At 43.1% G+C, this 15851-nt stretch overlaps 1 protein-coding gene across 6 annotated transcripts in view; it reads right to left on the bottom strand.

Annotated features, from left to right (window-relative positions):
- Window positions 1-2202: 2202 nt before the first annotated feature.
- The window catches only part of PIAS2 (protein inhibitor of activated STAT 2), a 42034-nt gene continuing 28385 nt past the window's right edge, over window positions 2203-15851 (bottom strand). Inside the window, exons 7-15 of one of the 6 annotated variants that reach the window (XR_016441165.1) lie at window positions 14018-14123; window positions 12999-13072; window positions 11044-11204; window positions 10228-10361; window positions 9647-9818; window positions 7240-7379; window positions 6679-6737; window positions 5109-5146; window positions 4229-4278 (exon numbers count right to left, since the gene is read on the bottom strand). Coding sequence is in view for 4 of the 6 variants with exons in the window: in XM_090037744.1 (XP_089893870.1) it covers window positions 4122-4307; window positions 5109-5146; window positions 7240-7379; window positions 9647-9818; window positions 10228-10361; window positions 11044-11204; window positions 12999-13072; window positions 14018-14123 (1011 nt within the window). In the remaining 2 variants the exon portion in view is untranslated. Of the gene's footprint in view, window positions 4308-5108; window positions 5147-6678; window positions 6738-7239; window positions 7380-8982; window positions 9119-9646; window positions 9819-10227; window positions 10362-11043; window positions 11205-12998; window positions 13073-14017; window positions 14124-15851 lie in introns of those variants that run through there. The other 5 variants (XR_016441164.1, XM_090037745.1, XM_090037744.1 and 2 more) reach the window with 5 other exon arrangements.

The following is a 15851-nucleotide window of genomic DNA, read 5'->3' on the forward strand; positions in this document are numbered from 1 at the left end:
AACCCAGGTGTTTCTTTAGGTGCTGGCATTCACAATGTAGGTAAGCATTTGTAACTTCCAACTAGCTGGATGTTTAAATTCCTGGTGCTCGGCCCCCCTTCCTCCAAGTGGGGTTCAGACTAGCTGATAGACAACCTGCTGTTCATCCCTCCCACAAAATACAAGATGGTGACCCCTTATGCCATATAGCCCCCCTGTGGGAGACTGACTCAAGTCTCTCCTCTGCCTGACTGGATTTGAATGCTGGTCTTCTACCTCAGAGTGCCCTGCTTGCTGGGCTGTCAAGCTACCCATGTCAGGTGTTTTCTTCTGAAGCAGTTTTACTTTCTCCCCCACCCCCCAAAAGAACATACTGACTCTTAGGACATGGGAAGTTGGGTTTCTTGTTCCAAGTAGTTTTTATACAGGGAGAGGCTGAAAAATTCTCCTACTCTGAATATAAAATGAACCAGTTGCTTGAGTGCACATAGCTGGTAGGATTTGAATTGAGGTTTCCTGCATCCTAGGTGGGAGCACCTCCTGTGGGCAGGCCTAGATAGAAAACATTATCCATGGAACCTGCAGCTGTGCAGGGAGCTAAGTACTTTTCTACTTCTGTATTTGCATTTACTACCTTGATGCTATGAATTTGTTGATTAACTGTTTGCAGATAGAAGGAAAGGTTTTAACCTGCTGTCCTAATCTGTTTGTTTGTTTGTATCCTCGTGGATAATACAACAACCTAACCTGGTAAAGGTGCGCCTGGTTATGCTCAAAGTACAAAACCAGGTAATTCTAGTGTGGGAGCTTAGTGGAAGAGGAGAGGTACAGTAGACCTCTTAATGCTGTGAAGAACAGAGCCTTTCTATTAAAGCAGGTAGTGGTACACTGTGCAACAGCTTGTCTTTCCTTAAGGATGAACTTCTTGCCCACCTGCAGCTGGTTCTGCTACTCCAGCATGCTGCTCAGGCTTGTGCATCTCCAGTCATGACATTTCTTCACAAGTGGGAATAATTCAGAAAAATGCTGACCGTCTTTTCAGGAACGTGCAAGGGCAGAGGATGCTGCAGGCAGGGAAGGAAGCTTGCAAGACCCATCAGGACAGCCTGATGCATGGTGCACATGTGGGTAGAACTAGCAGGGGGCTGTTATTCCACAAGTACCAAATGCTGTGGCTGTAAACCTCATGCATAAGGTAACACACCTTATAGACATGCATGAGCAGCTTGCCTCAGTACTTTCATACAACACTACACAAGGCAGAGGTGTGTTATTATGGCTACCTGGAAATGAGCTACCTCACCCTGCTACAGGTCCATGGGCAATCAGGCTGGTGTGGTGGTAAGTCAACTGCTGGGCAATTCTTTTACAACCAAGAACTTAATGTACTTTTTTGGGGGCAGGATCCTCCTACATGACTTGAAAGGTACCTTTTACTGCTGACTAGAGGTAGTGCTTCCCTCCATCCCATAGACTTCCCTCCATCCATGCACAGTTCACTTGCTGTTGTCTAGCTGATGCTTCAAATTTTGGTCCACGGACCAGTTTCCTGGTAGCTATTTTGCTGCTAAAATGGGCATGCACCAAGGAGAAGGAAAGCTTCCCATTTAACAGCTGGGCTCCAGCTACGTGGAGCTAAGTACCATGGGCTCTTCAGTTGTTTAGGGAAAACCAACACCCCTTCATATGAGGCAGCTTATTTCAAATAAGGACTTCAGTAGTAACACAGCCTGAGTTGGTGGAAAAAACACTGCAGTAAGTGAAAATGACCACAAACTTCTTGTGCAGCAAGAGACTTGCATGCAACCAAGCCCTCCCCCAGAAAATGCCAAGTTGGAAATTTGTCTCCAGCTGCATTGATTTGGGCTGCTTGACAGGAGGGAAGCACTGAGCACTCGGAGCAGCACAAGCACTAAAAAAAGGAGCACTCTCCCTCCAAGCCAAGCAGATACACGCACCTGGGCCATCACAGCATTTGGCCCATGTCAGTTTGTAAGTACTGAGACAGTGACACCATTTCATCATGAGCTTCTACAGCAATGATTAAGTAACCCTGGTTTTCCTTAAGAGATGCCAACTGTTGAAGCATGGATTGAATATCAGCTAGTACAACTGTGCTGGTTTTCCTTCAGTTCATTAGGAAGTTGGTACCGAGGAGCAACTAGTCACCTACAACCAAACAACAAGCAGCATGGCTTTATTAAGCATAAATCATGCCAGGGAGACCAAAAAAAAAAAAAAAAAAAAAGCTTGATCACTGACAGGTACAGAACTAGAAGACAAAGTGGGGGAAAATAGTGGCTGCTCTATTAAGACAAGCTGAACAAGAGCTAAAAGATCATACAAATAAAAAAGGCTCAGCGATGCAGAGAACATGGAGGAGGATTGGCAGAGGGCTCTACAATCAGCCTTCTCTGCATACGTGGTTCAGATACCATGGTAACTGCCATGCATATGCCTACAACTGTGGAAGGCAAGCATCTCCCCCACTTAGTGAAAAGACAAAGTTGGGGAAAGGGCAGGAAATGTAGCAAGATTAAGTGATGAGTGAAAACTGGTTGCTACCTGAAGAATTTTAAATAGATACTCATGAAGCACAACACTTGGCAAAGTGGTCATGTCAAGATATGCAAAAGATACAGCAATAACGCAATTCCAGTTCTGAAGCAAAAGCACTTCCTCATTCCTTTCCTGGTCTCATGACATCTGGATGCAGCAGCGTGAATACTGTGTACACTTCTGGCAGCTACACAAATGAAGCAGCAGAGGGCAACCAAAGAAAACAACTTACAGGAGAGGGGATGGAAAAGGGTTCATTTCAAATCGAATCAGCAAATCCTTAGGTCAGCCAAACTACTAGGAGCATGTACAATTAGATCTCATATATATGAGATGAGATCTCATTATATATATAGTTTTTGGTTGTGCAGGGACAGTGCCTACAATCATTTGAGGATGCAATTACAGGAGTCTGTGGACAGCTAGCAACACAGCAATGGACAGACAACAATTACTTTCCCACAGTGTGGGAAACCATGCGGCAACCCTAAAAAAAGGAAGGTCGTTAGTCATTTAAGCACACCAGTAAAGTCAACCTTGGGCAACATACAGGCTCAAGAATGATCCTCCACTGGACAAAGAATGGGATAAAAAAATTAAGTAGCTTCTTGGCAACTGCAAGAGCTGCACAGAAAGGCTTGCAGCTCAAATTTGACCATCTGTTCTGGTTAGGTAGTTTTAGAAAGAAAACAAGGAGTTAGTTGTTTGAACAAGCACTTGTGTTTCACTTGATACAAGAGGTTTAACCAGAAATTAAGAAGGTCTACAGCCAGGCTCTGCATAGTAACGCTTTTACACTATGAATTGACAACGCACAGAGGTGTGTGGATGATACAGGATTTGCATAGTTTTCTTTTTCTCTAAAAGTCCGCTAGGAAGAGGAAGTAGTCACAGTTTAGGATTTTGTTTGCGTTTGTAAGTGAACAACATGAAGTCAGGGGAAAAAAACCCATCAAACAATTCACGGAAGTATTTTCCAGGGTAAGGAGGAGGTAGGGAACAACCTAAACAAATATAAACACAAGTCATGGCTATTTCACAAAGCTTCATTCTCTCAAATGAAGTTTATTACAGGCCCCAGTGAAAGGATTAAAAGTTCGGCAATGCATACTTCTGCACCTTGTTCTTGTATCTGGGATAAATATATGCTCTTGTCCTCCTAGAGCGGTTAAGTGCCATTATTTAAAAAAAAAAAAAAGTTTTCTTTTTCTTTTTACATTATTGCTGTGTATTACAACAAAAATACAAAACCACTTGTGGAATCCATCTGGCAACAAAACCAAGCGTTTCCCCAGAACAGGCTGGACAGGGTAGTGGGCCTGTTCCAAATGGGTTTCTTTTTATTCCAAGTTTTTCTCTTCCGAGCGGGGGGGGGGGAAAAAAAAAAAAACCCAACAGAGTCTAATCACTTCAGTTCCTACTGTCACTGTAGTTAATTTAAAATCACCACTTTCAGAAAGCAACAGACGCCATCTGTCTTTCAATAAATATCAAAATAACTTCCGAGATGCTGAAGTTGCGTGCCTCGGTTATGGTGAGCAGCTCTGTGCGATTGCTCCTCCAGTTTCTTGCTGCCCAGGGTTTCAGTCTAATGAGATGATGTCGGGAATGCTGCTTCCGCTACTAGTTATGACTCCGGTCTCGCTCCTGCTTGAAGAACTAACGTGAGTGCTGCTCTCGTGGTGGCTGGTTGAGGTGATGATGCTGCCAGGGGTGTTGCTTGTTAATGTTGAGGTGAGACTATCCAAAAACATAGGAGCACAGTACTGCTTGAAACAAACAATGATGCCGATAAGGAAGAGACTAGCTGCACAAGGGAAATGTATGCGCTGAAGATACATTTCCCTTATATATAGTAAGCAAGCTACAACAACCTCACTGCAACAACACACAATACACAGTAAGAATCAGAGGTCTGCACACCAGTACGCAAGCAAGCCAAAAACAACAACACAGTGCAGACCCTGCTCGTTCATTTGAGAGGCCCAAGCTGGTTCAAACATCACTTAAAGATGCTGGTTATTTGGCACTATATTGGGAAATACAGAGGTGTAAAATAAGGTCTTGTGTTGCTACAAACAATCTGTCATTTGTGCAAAGTCTGCTCCACAACTTGCAGCCCCCTCCCATATATACACAGCACCTTCCATCTTGTATGACACCGGAAACGCTGCAAAATTCAGTGTGGACAAAGCTCACCCTCTTCCACTCGCATGCAGCCAGAGTAGCCGTTTAAGGATACACAGCACCGCTAGCCGTTCAAACAGGTTCTACTGCAAGTGCTGGGAACATTTTGGGCAGGTTCTTATGAGCAAAGGGGAAAAGGGCCATAAGCGATCTACTAGGAAGCATCCTCCCTTACTAGCAGAGTACTCACACTTCCCATCATGGAGTGTTCTGCATTTTTCTCAGAAAGATGCAAGTACTAGGTAGGTGCTGTCTGAGATGGGATTGATTGTACGGCACCTCCTAGACACCTGGCTAGTCCTGATTACTATTTTTAAGCAAGCAAACATGAAATACAAAAACTAAAAAAAAGTTTAAAATGCCAATGTAGCCTAGAAACATACCTGTGGATCGACTGGAATTAGTGAAAGAAAATCCAGACCTAGAAAGATAAGAATAAAATTAATTCCCATTTCTTCCATGAGTTAAATGTTTTGGTATAGTTTTAAAAAGAGTATTTTAAAAAGTATGTGTTAGCTATAAAGCACTTAGTGCAGGGTAAACGTGACACTAATTTCAACGAACTACATTATGGGGCAAGGGAAATAATCTAGTACAAGTGGAGCTTAATTAAATGAAAGGGAGGTGATGAGGTGTTCATTGGAAATTTTGGGATAAATTTTATTTAATGTGGTTGCTTAAATGGAACTGTTGGTCCAAAACGCAAGTTTCACTGGCTGTTGTACCTGACTTGGCCAAAATGGGACTTGGAGAGTTCTCTCTATTAGAGATCCTCAAATGAGACAAGGTGACTACATGCACAAGTTCAGAAGCAAGCAGCAACTCTCTTCCTTTACCCAGTGACAGCCAGCAAGGACACAGTTCTAAAAAGTCAACCCCATTTTGTGTCTAGACAAATAAAAGGAATGGACAAGCCACTGTGAGCCGTTCAAACAATAAGCTTCAAGAGCAGGGACTAAAGTTTTCTCATCTTTTGCACTGGGGTATAGAAACTTCTTAACACTCCTAGCCACAAACCAAGTCTTGACACAGGTGAAAGCTAGACATGAAAAAAACCCCAAAACCCTTTCATGACATACATGCCCCAGAGACCATAGCACATAGTGCTCCAGCTCCAACAGTGATGTTAGTGAATGACTTCCCAGAATGAATAATAAGCAGGAATTGAAGAAAAAAAAAATCAAAAATCAATTTAAAAAAAAGTGAAAAAGCAGGAATCTTATTTAAAAAAAAAAAACAACAACAACAAAACAGCCTGGGAGCTGCAGTTTGGCCACTGTTTTACATCTCAATATTTTGTCAGAAAGAGCTCAAGCGCTGGAAGTGTAGCAGCCTGATACTAGAGAGACTTCAGTCTTTCAGTTCTGAAGACCTTGGCCTTGCCTTTCTCAGTTCACCAGAATGAAATGGCAAGTGGAATGGGCTACAGCAAAACCCATGCTCCATCTCTCCCACTGACCCTTGCCCTCCAGCCAGTTCTGGGTAGTGGTCTCTTTCCTACGACAAACACTTGCAGGAGGCCCGTATGGACATAAGGGATCCATTTGGATGTGTGCTAGAACTCCAGCTCATCCTTAATTCTCTCCGTAAGGCTTCAGTTCATGGTAAGGTTTGACTAACCTCTGAACTGTCCAGTCTAGAAAGACATTGGTTTTTCTTAAAAGGAGCAATAAAGGAACCAGAGAGCAGTGAAATGAGGGGAACGAGATGTACCCCACTGCCATCATCAAGGTGGTGCTGAAAGAGAGAGGGGGAGAAGCCACAGATGTCACAGGGAGGAAAGACAGCTTGGGGATGGGGGTGTTGAACAGAAACTGATCCAAGTTTGAAGCCTGCTGTCAACCACCATTTTTCTAGGCGCTGTATACAATGCAGTAGGTAGAAGAGTTCCCAGAGTCCCCACAAATAGCATTTTTTGTGAACAGCCAGGGTAGAAAATACCAGCATTCCCACCTTTTGTTTGCTAGTTAGCAGCAGGGTTGAAGAATACATCATAGGCATTTAGGGTATGTCTAGGTAAAGAAAGGCGATAGAGGTCAGCTTACACATTGTAGCTCACCTTAACCTTTTTCCCTAGTCTAGAAGTTACCACTAGGACCAACCTCAACCAGCTCAAAATTAAAAGTAAAAGGTGTCTGTCCTACTCTAGCAATAGGCTTAGCTTAAGCACACAAGTTAGCTGCATGGTTGCAAATTAAGATGCACACTCTTCTTGCTGTACTTTCCAGAAATATGTTAAAATCAGATGACTTGTTCATCTCATTGCGAACCCTCTTCTAGCCAACTCACACCAACTGCAGCTGTCGATTTGAACTTCCAACGTTTCAGAAGCTAGAGTCGGAATCTGAGCTTAAAAAGAGCCTAAAAACTGGCCTGCACTGCTCCAATTTTAAAATGGCTTTAGTGCAGTGCTCAGTTTAATCCGAGTCTGCACAGCAAAACCATATCAGTTCATGCTGACGCCCCACCAATTAATAAAACTACCAGAAAAGGCTAAAAATAACCATCACCTACCTGGCAAGTCTGATGAAATACTTGATATTGGTGGGTGGTGGAATGGTACTGAGTAGTCTGTTAATGATGGAGGAATAGCAGCAGGGTCAACCGTTGTCACACTGGGCACTCTTACAGTAGATGGTTGATACATGAGAACCCTGTTTTAAACAGCATGGGAAATTACAAACAACCTGGCTGTTAGTTAACGGGAGAGAAAATTATGCACCACAGTGCACTCTCATTCACAAGGTCACTATATTACGTTACAACACAACTAGAGTGTGGCTACTCACTACACAGTACTCCACTCTAATCTCCTCTTTCATAACAGTCTTCATTATAACATGAACGTATCTTGTCTCTCAACAGCAGCTGTGACATAAGAGCAAGTTGGCATTAAAACAAAGGACAGTGCTGGAGTCATTTATAACACTCTACCATCCAGGAAAGAAATGGATATGTGTGTGTAAAAGTGAACAGAGTACTCTGGAAATGATGGGCTCACAGCTGAAGCCAGGAAGCCTGCACATGTTTAAGCTTCCCCACATATTGCTTCTTCTATACAGACTTCTAGCATCATCGAGGTGGTTATCATCTGCATTATTTGTTCTCACTAGAGCAGAGATAACCAATATGCATCTGACAGCAAGCCCATTTTTACTTGCAACTTAAAACCAGAGTTAAATTCAGCTCTCCAGAGGTGCAATACAAGTACAGTAACCTACTGGGCCAACTATCCACCTGAATATTTGAGTAAGATCTTTTGGCACCTTCAAGTCCATGGTAGAAACTTCTACAGGAAACTTATACCTGGCACATACATTACTACACACTGAAAAATGTCATATCCTGAAAGACTAGCATTTGTTGTTCAAAAGCCACAACACATTTAATATTCTGGTGCCCTGTGCCCAGCAAGCGGGCAGGAGGAATATCTCCTAACAATGTGCAACAGGCATGGATCCTAGGAGCCATGTGGCACCAGCTATTGCATTATGGAAGGGAAGTCACCGCTATCCTCTTATTTTCTAGTGAAAGTGATGTTTACAACTCTTTTCAGCTGGAATCAGTAATATGAGAAGATGCCTCCTGATAAGATTCCTCCACTGTTCAAGTGATGGCATTGGGAAGGGGGGGGTGTCACTTCTGAGAATTGTTTAAGACAAATAATCTGAGCTACAGACTTGCCAAAGGACAACCCCACATCTTATTGGCTGTGGAGACTGCAGGGCTTGCTTAGCACTGCCACCAACTGAAGAAGAGAGAAAGGTAGTAATAGTAGTAGTAGTTGTTATCTGGGGGGGCATACAGGTGACAATATACCTTTTTTTTAAAAGACAGACATGAACCACTACACCATGACTTACACTTTAGGAAAAAGTTCTAAGTAGTTGGTGAATCCCAAAGCTTAACTCTCTGTAGTCTGTGGGTGGAACAAAAACCAAATTTTAACAACGGTCACCCTAGCAAACCATTTCTATGGTTAGCTGGGAATTTGGAGGTTTCCCAGGCTCAAGGGAGTCCCAGAGAAAGGTCTTGGGGGAAAGCTGCTGAATCATGTAGATATGGAAGGGACGCAGGAGGAAGAGACATTGCTAAAGAAGCTGGTTCATGTTGCTGCAAGTTAGGAGTTCCGAATCAAGGGATAAAAGGCGACCAACCAGATATGATCTAGGGCAAGCTGGACTTCTGCTAATGCCTAACAAGAAGAGATCAAAATGCATTTTCCATGTCATTCCACCAGGGATAAATATGGCCCACCTGTTTCTAGCAAGATGACTTCTTGCCTCCTCTAGCCTTAACTCCCAATCTCTCTTCTGTTACTCTACTGAACATTTGGTGCATTTCTTGGCCTCTTCTGACAGGGAATTCTTGTTTAAGTTCAGCTGTCTGCAAACTTTGCAAGGAAAAATCTAGATGTTTGTACGAAGTAAAAGCCCTTCCCTTCCAGGGTTGGCAGAATGGACTTCAGCACAGTGAGGCAGCAGAAAAGGATTTAGGGAGGCAGAGGACACCAGCACCCCTTCCCTACCCCGCCCCTTGCTAATTTGCCATACATTTTCAAATCTTAAAGTAGAAACTAGTTTAGCAAGAATGCATTAGCATTTTGCACCGGGATGGTCCCTCAGCTCCTGTGGCATGAGGACAACCCTTGTTATTGCAATCAGCTTATCATCAATTGCCTTTTCTTGGGAGGTCATTCCTGGAAACAGAGCAACAGTCAGTGCAAGTCTGTGACGTAAAACTATTTAATTACACTTTGCCTGTACAAAGATACTGTATTAATACAGCCTTCAGCAAGAAAAGGCCTAACAAAATTCTCCTGTGAAGTTTGGAACTCCATTCACAAGAGATTACAGCTTCATCCACATTTCAGTTCATATGAGACATTACAGAATAACAACTAACTTTAAAATTAACAAACCCTTTGGTCGGGCTTCCTTGCGTTTCAGACATAAATATGCACTTCCTTTTGGCAGGAGGATCTTCCTCTTCATCGGAAGAGCTTTCTATCGTCAAGTCAATAACATCAACTTTCTTCTTATTTGTCTCATTGGCCACAGTCAGAGAACATGGTTTGCTGACAACGCTGGAACCTGGAGAACAGAAATAAAAAGCATGGCTGTTCAGAAAGTTGCAGCTATCAGCAGCTGCCATCTGCAGCATGTGCAACGCCTCAAATTTAATTTAGCTGGCTTTCCTGACTACTACATAGGGAGTAGTTATCAGGACCCTGCTTTCCGAGATCAAAGACTAGGAATCACATAAATTAAAATTAGAAACCCGAGTCATCTAGAGCAGCTCTGTGTTCCATTTCCCAAAACAATCATGCAAAATGCTGGGTGCTTTTCTTTCAAAGCAGCAGGTGTACATTTAAAATGTAAATGGATAAAGAATTAGTTTGGGTGTCAGTAGTACCACCCTAGCACTTCTGTATCCTAAGAGTCTAAGACATGTCAGCATCTATTTTTATCTGTTTGCCATTCAGTACTCTAACACACATACTTTCTATTTTGGTGCACGGTGGACTGGATACTTTCAGAGCTTCCTTCTTAGGCCTCATAGGGCACCAGGAACCATCCTCTTGGAATTTAATCTCATCCACATCAGAGCATTCATTAAGTATTTCCATAAAGAGCCTGGAAAATAAAGACAAGCTGCTTTAGTTTTGTTCCTAGTCTCAAGCCAAGTGAGAAGATGCAGTTGATGGAATTTGAACTGCATCAAACAAGCTAGAGAGAGAAGTCGAGTCTACCATGGGGTATTACAGCAACATTCTAATAATGTTTAAGGTCCCGATTAATTCTCTAGGGATTTCAGGTCTGTAAAGAAAACTGCAGTCCCTCCCTCACACTCCACTTTGGGGCACTGCTGGTATTCATGGATGGACCTTGAAGCGGAATAGTGAAGACTACAGAGAAAAAGCAAAGGTTTGTATTAAGCACTTTCAAAATGTTTTAGGGTCTGATTTGAAAAGATGGTTTCAAAGTACAGCCTGCTAATTTTCTTTCATGTGCCAGAGGATGCACTGCCCTCTCTCAAGTCTAAATGATATTCCAGAGCTGAGGCAAACAGTGTGTGCGCTTTATGAATGAATTACTACAATGATTTCTGTTATGAAGGTCCAATTAGATTAGTATCTACAAATACTTAAGGAAATAATTTGGAAGTCAGGTGGTCAAAACTTATTACTTAAATCTAAGTCTCAATGTTCAAACATAGCATAGGTTTTTGTTCTTTAGTTAGGTTTTCCTTAACTGCTGTATTTAGCTAAAAACTAAAAATTTAAAAAGACACACACACACTCTCTCTCTCTCTTACCCATCTAATATCAGACTCTCGTAAGCTGCCTTTTTATCACAAACAGGACAAATCCAGGTGGGTTTCTTCTCATTCATTTGTAGATAAAGAGCGGCATCAAAACACTGTAGATGTGTGCAGGTCACAGCACGACATGGGATTGTCAATCTCATCTTTCCCAGCTGCAGGAGATGCATTGGAAATGAGCATCAGAACCAAAAGACAGGAGGGAAGCTCCCGTCTTTCAGAGATAACAGTGAGATCAAACACATATCAGTATGGTAAAATGGTCTCCTACTGGTAAGCAAGCACCCAATACAGAGGTCTTGTAATGCTCAAGTCAACAGCATGTGTGTACAGAAAGGGTAATGGGATCATGCTGCCCATGTGGAGTCATCATTCAGGTGTCAAAACCCAGCAGAGATTTTTTAAAGTGGTGTCAGTTTTCTGCTGCTGGGCCCACTTTTCCCTAAGTAAATAACTGGAACACTATTCCCATCATCATTTCTATTTTGTACCTCTTACTTAAGGATCTTAAAATACTTGGTGAATCCTGACCAGCCAAGCCTCAGCTCTGGACTGGTGTTACACTCACGTTATAGGAGGGAACAAAACTGTAGAGCAGAGGTAAGTTATTAGCTATGTTAGTCTCAAGTCATGCAGAAGATACATCTCTAAAAAGGTGCCACTCTGCCCTACCTGGTTCAAAGAGTCATGAGCTGTCAGAGGCAACAACCTACTTCAGCAGATGCTGGGAACAGAGTGGCATACAGTTTAAATAGAAGGGAAGGGGCAAGGGACAGGATTCTGCTGAAGAAAGGGAATAAGTAGAAGCAGTTAATACCTGGAGGGACACAAAAGCAAACAGCTAATCCAGATAATGGAATAAGAATCTCTACTCCTTTCTAAACCAGGGCTGCAGTTAAATGGCAAAATGAAACCCAATCTGTGATCCCAAAAATTGTGCCTCCTGCCAAGCCACACATGCAAAGCAGGACATACAGTTTTGGGATCGGGGATCAGATCCCAATCAAGTCCTACATACCAGTGATCCTGGCTTCCTCTGCACCAGTAAAAAGGTGCCCAACAATTTGAGCACGGGGTGTCCCTGGGGACCTACCAAGCCAGAGCTCCCAGAGCCAGCTGACAACCAGCAGATTTTTGCCTGGATCAGGACTTAAACTGGCCACAGCACAGTCCTTGCCGGCCAACTATCAGCTTATCAGGCACTTTTGTCAGGGCAGAGGGAGCCAGGGCCCACTCAAGCCCTGGTGCGGTCCCAAAACCACCTGATGATCAGCCAAGGGTAGTGTTCTGCCACAGACTTTCACACGTTTCTGGAGCTGATGTCAGATCCGTGTCCATCCATTCTTTTACCCAAAGCTTGCTCCCTCTGGCCAATGTTGATGGTACCCATCTTAGGCAGGGCAGGCAAATGACCGTCATGGTCAAAACCCAAGTGGAAACAAAACCCAAGAACTTCGGCTCACAAAGGCGTTTTGTTTTGGCTTGCTCTAGAAGCAGTCAGGGTTTGGATACCTTCACAAAGGATGTGGCAGCATGGTATATCATAGGCAAGGACATCAGATTTTTATCCCCAGATCTGCCATTTACCTGCTTCAAGATTGTAAGCAAGCAAATTTTGATTTTCAAAAGGTCAGTTTCACTCTCTAAAGAGAGGATGAAACAATACTGACCTTCCATTTGGAAGGGCTCGAGATGTACAGGTGAACAAGAGCCAAGTATTATTTTACACTGCACTTGATGGTCATCACATTTTTATGCTCCAGCTTGTTGAATGTTGCTAGTATTCATCCACAGTAAGTGCCTTTTAAATCTCTAAATAAAAGCCATTAAAATAATTTGCAACACAGATCCTTTCGTGATGTGCACCATGGAGTTCAAAGTTGCACAAAAAACAATTAAGTCTTCAAACACAAAAAGCGTGCACATATAATTCCTTCAACTCTACTTACAGGACACATTAGAGATACCCGCAGACTGGTTGTGGCAATTTCACTATCAGGATCTGCAGTAAGTTTTTCTTTAACTATTAAAATAAAAAAAATTAAAAGAAGTGTCATACATGGACACCTACATTATTAAAATACCATCTCTGATGCTTGTATGTGTTGTTTTCCACATGCCACCATCTGAAGTGAGAAATTGTGAAGATCTGCTTGCAGCAGGTACCAAATGGGTACTAGTTTCTTAATTTAAAAACTCAATCCTGCAAATGTTAGCAATCCAAGTATTTACTACCAGCAGGAACAGCTCCACTGACTAGCCACAGTAGGTAGCACTCATTTGAGGAGCATACTAATAGGCAATCATTGATCCTTCTGGAGGTGTGAAAGGTTGCCAGGACTTCAGATGTGTACATCTAGGCAGGAATAAGGAGTGGAGGCTGCCCAGACCTTCCTTCCCTTCTTTAGAGCACTGAAACAGGCCAAAGACTGGACCAAGTCCAGACATTCAGTGCCTCAATGGTTGTAGTTATATACCTGTCCAGGAATGGAGCAGACAACAATTCTACCACTGAACCACACCAATGGGTTGAGGAGCAGACCCTAAACAATAAATACATGGGGGAGCATGGGGGGCAGAAGCACAACAAATACCCCATGCCACCCCAAAGAATTATGTCAAACAATTATTCCAAAAAGAAAAAAAGGAAAAAAAAACCAACAACTTTAACACACAAAGGGCTGAAGACACCCCTTTCACCTGGAGAGCCCAAATGGACACTGCATCTGAGAGCCCACACTGCGAAGGAGCTACTAACATTTTTGGGAAAGATCTCAACAGCAACCAGGTGGGCTGGATGGAAGCACAGCAGTTGGGCAATGCAAGATATCAGAGTAACAGCACTGCAAGTTACTCTGGGGATCCAGTGCTTCCACTCAATGCTGCAAATCCTTTTACCATTTCTAAACATTTCTACCTATCAAGCCCTATCATCCCCAAAAAGTAGAAAAATTCATATAAAACTTACTTAGTGCTCTGGAATGATCTGGGTTTCTGATACCTTTCATTTTTAACCTCTGTAACAGCATGGCTGATGTAAGCTGACGAACAAGGTATACAGACATAGAGTAGTTCTGCAAAAGGGTGAAAAGTAACAAGCTGAAACAACTTGATGGCATTCAATACTGACAAATGTAAGGTACTCCACCTTGGGGGAAAAAAACAAACCCACAGCATGCTTATATGCTCAGCAGTGCTACACTCACTAGCATCAAGGCTGAAAGAGACTCGGGGGGTCATGACTGACCACAAGATGAATATAAGCCACCAATGCTATGTCACAGCTGGTAAAGCAAACCAGACTGACTTGCATCCATAGATGCTTCTCAAGTAAATCTCAGGATTCATCATCCCGCTGCACTTGGCCTTGGTGGGGCCCCAGCTGGAGTACTGCATCCAATTCTGGGCTGCACAACTCAGGAAGGCTGTTGAGAAGCTTGAGAGAGTCCAGAGGAGAGCCACGCGCATGATCAGAGGGCAGGAGAACAGGCCTTATGAAGAGAGGCTGAGAGCCATGGGACTCTTCAGCCTGGAAAAGCGCAGGCTCAGGCATGACCTGGTGGCAGCCTATAAGTACATCAGGGGTGTGCATCAGGATCTGGGGAGACATCTGTTCACCAGAGCGCCCCAAGGGATGACAAGGAACAACGGTCACTAAGTCCACCAAGACCATTTTAGGTTGAATGAGGAAAAACTTCTTTACTGTCCGAGCCCCCCAGGCCTGGAATAGACTCCCTCCAGGAGGTGGTGCAGGCACCTACTCTGGACTCCTTTAAGAAACGTTTGGATGCTTATCATCTCGCTGGGATCCTTTGACCCTAGCTGACTTCCTGCCCCTGGAGGTAGGGGGCTGGACTCAATGAGCTCGAGGTCCCTTCCAGCCCTAACGTCTATGAAATCTATGAAACGTTCGGCTTTTACTTAATGCAACAACACACTTCACAATACAGTATTAGGCCATTTAAAACAAACTACTAGAATTATACTGCATTTATTATAATAAATTAAATCACACTTTCAAATCATGTCTATAAATATTTCTAATCTGCTTCAATTGGGCAAAAAAATCCCACTGGTCACCAAAAATGTTGGCACTGCAACATTTAAAGCCACTGAAATCATGCTGCTAGATGGGGAAATTCTCCACCTAAAAGTTTAGGCTAGATATCAGGAGGCGCTACTTCACAGTCAGGGCAGCTAGGATCTGGAACCAACTTCCAAGAGAAGTGGTGCAGCCTCCTACCCTGGGGGTCTTTAAGAGGAGGTTAGACGTACACTTTGCTGGGGTCATTTGACCCCAGTACTCTTTCCTGCCATGGCAGGGGGTCGGACTAGATGATCTGCTCAGGTCCCTTCCGACCCTAGAAACTATGAAATTAAGTTCTCAATATTTTTTCATAGTACTGCCTAACTTTTCTCCATCCGAACTGCCTACATTTCCTCATCATACTTACGTTTCCCTAAGCTAAGTATCAATCCTTCCTCTAGATCCATGCCCTGCCAACATTCAGTGGCATATTACCTCATTAGTTTTCACTTAGCCAAGCTAAACATTGTGTACCTCTAAATTTTTCTTCAAAACTAAACACTACACACTTTAGGCCTTTAACTACTTTCTGATCTTTCCTTCAAACGTCTTCCAATTTATCAGTGTATTTCTGATAAGAGCACACACACACAAAAAAAGAGAGTAGTATCTGAGACAGGTGTTTTTGTATCTAGTTCAAAACAAATACCAGCCCTCATCACTTATCTCCTGTAGGGATGCAGTTGCAAAAGGTCCCTATTTATTTAATTCTGCT

This window comes from Crocodylus siamensis, chromosome 3 (genome assembly GCF_052110815.1).
Source record: "Crocodylus siamensis isolate JL-2025a chromosome 3, ASM5211081v1, whole genome shotgun sequence".
Lineage (NCBI taxonomy): Eukaryota > Metazoa > Chordata > Crocodylia > Crocodylidae > Crocodylus > Crocodylus siamensis.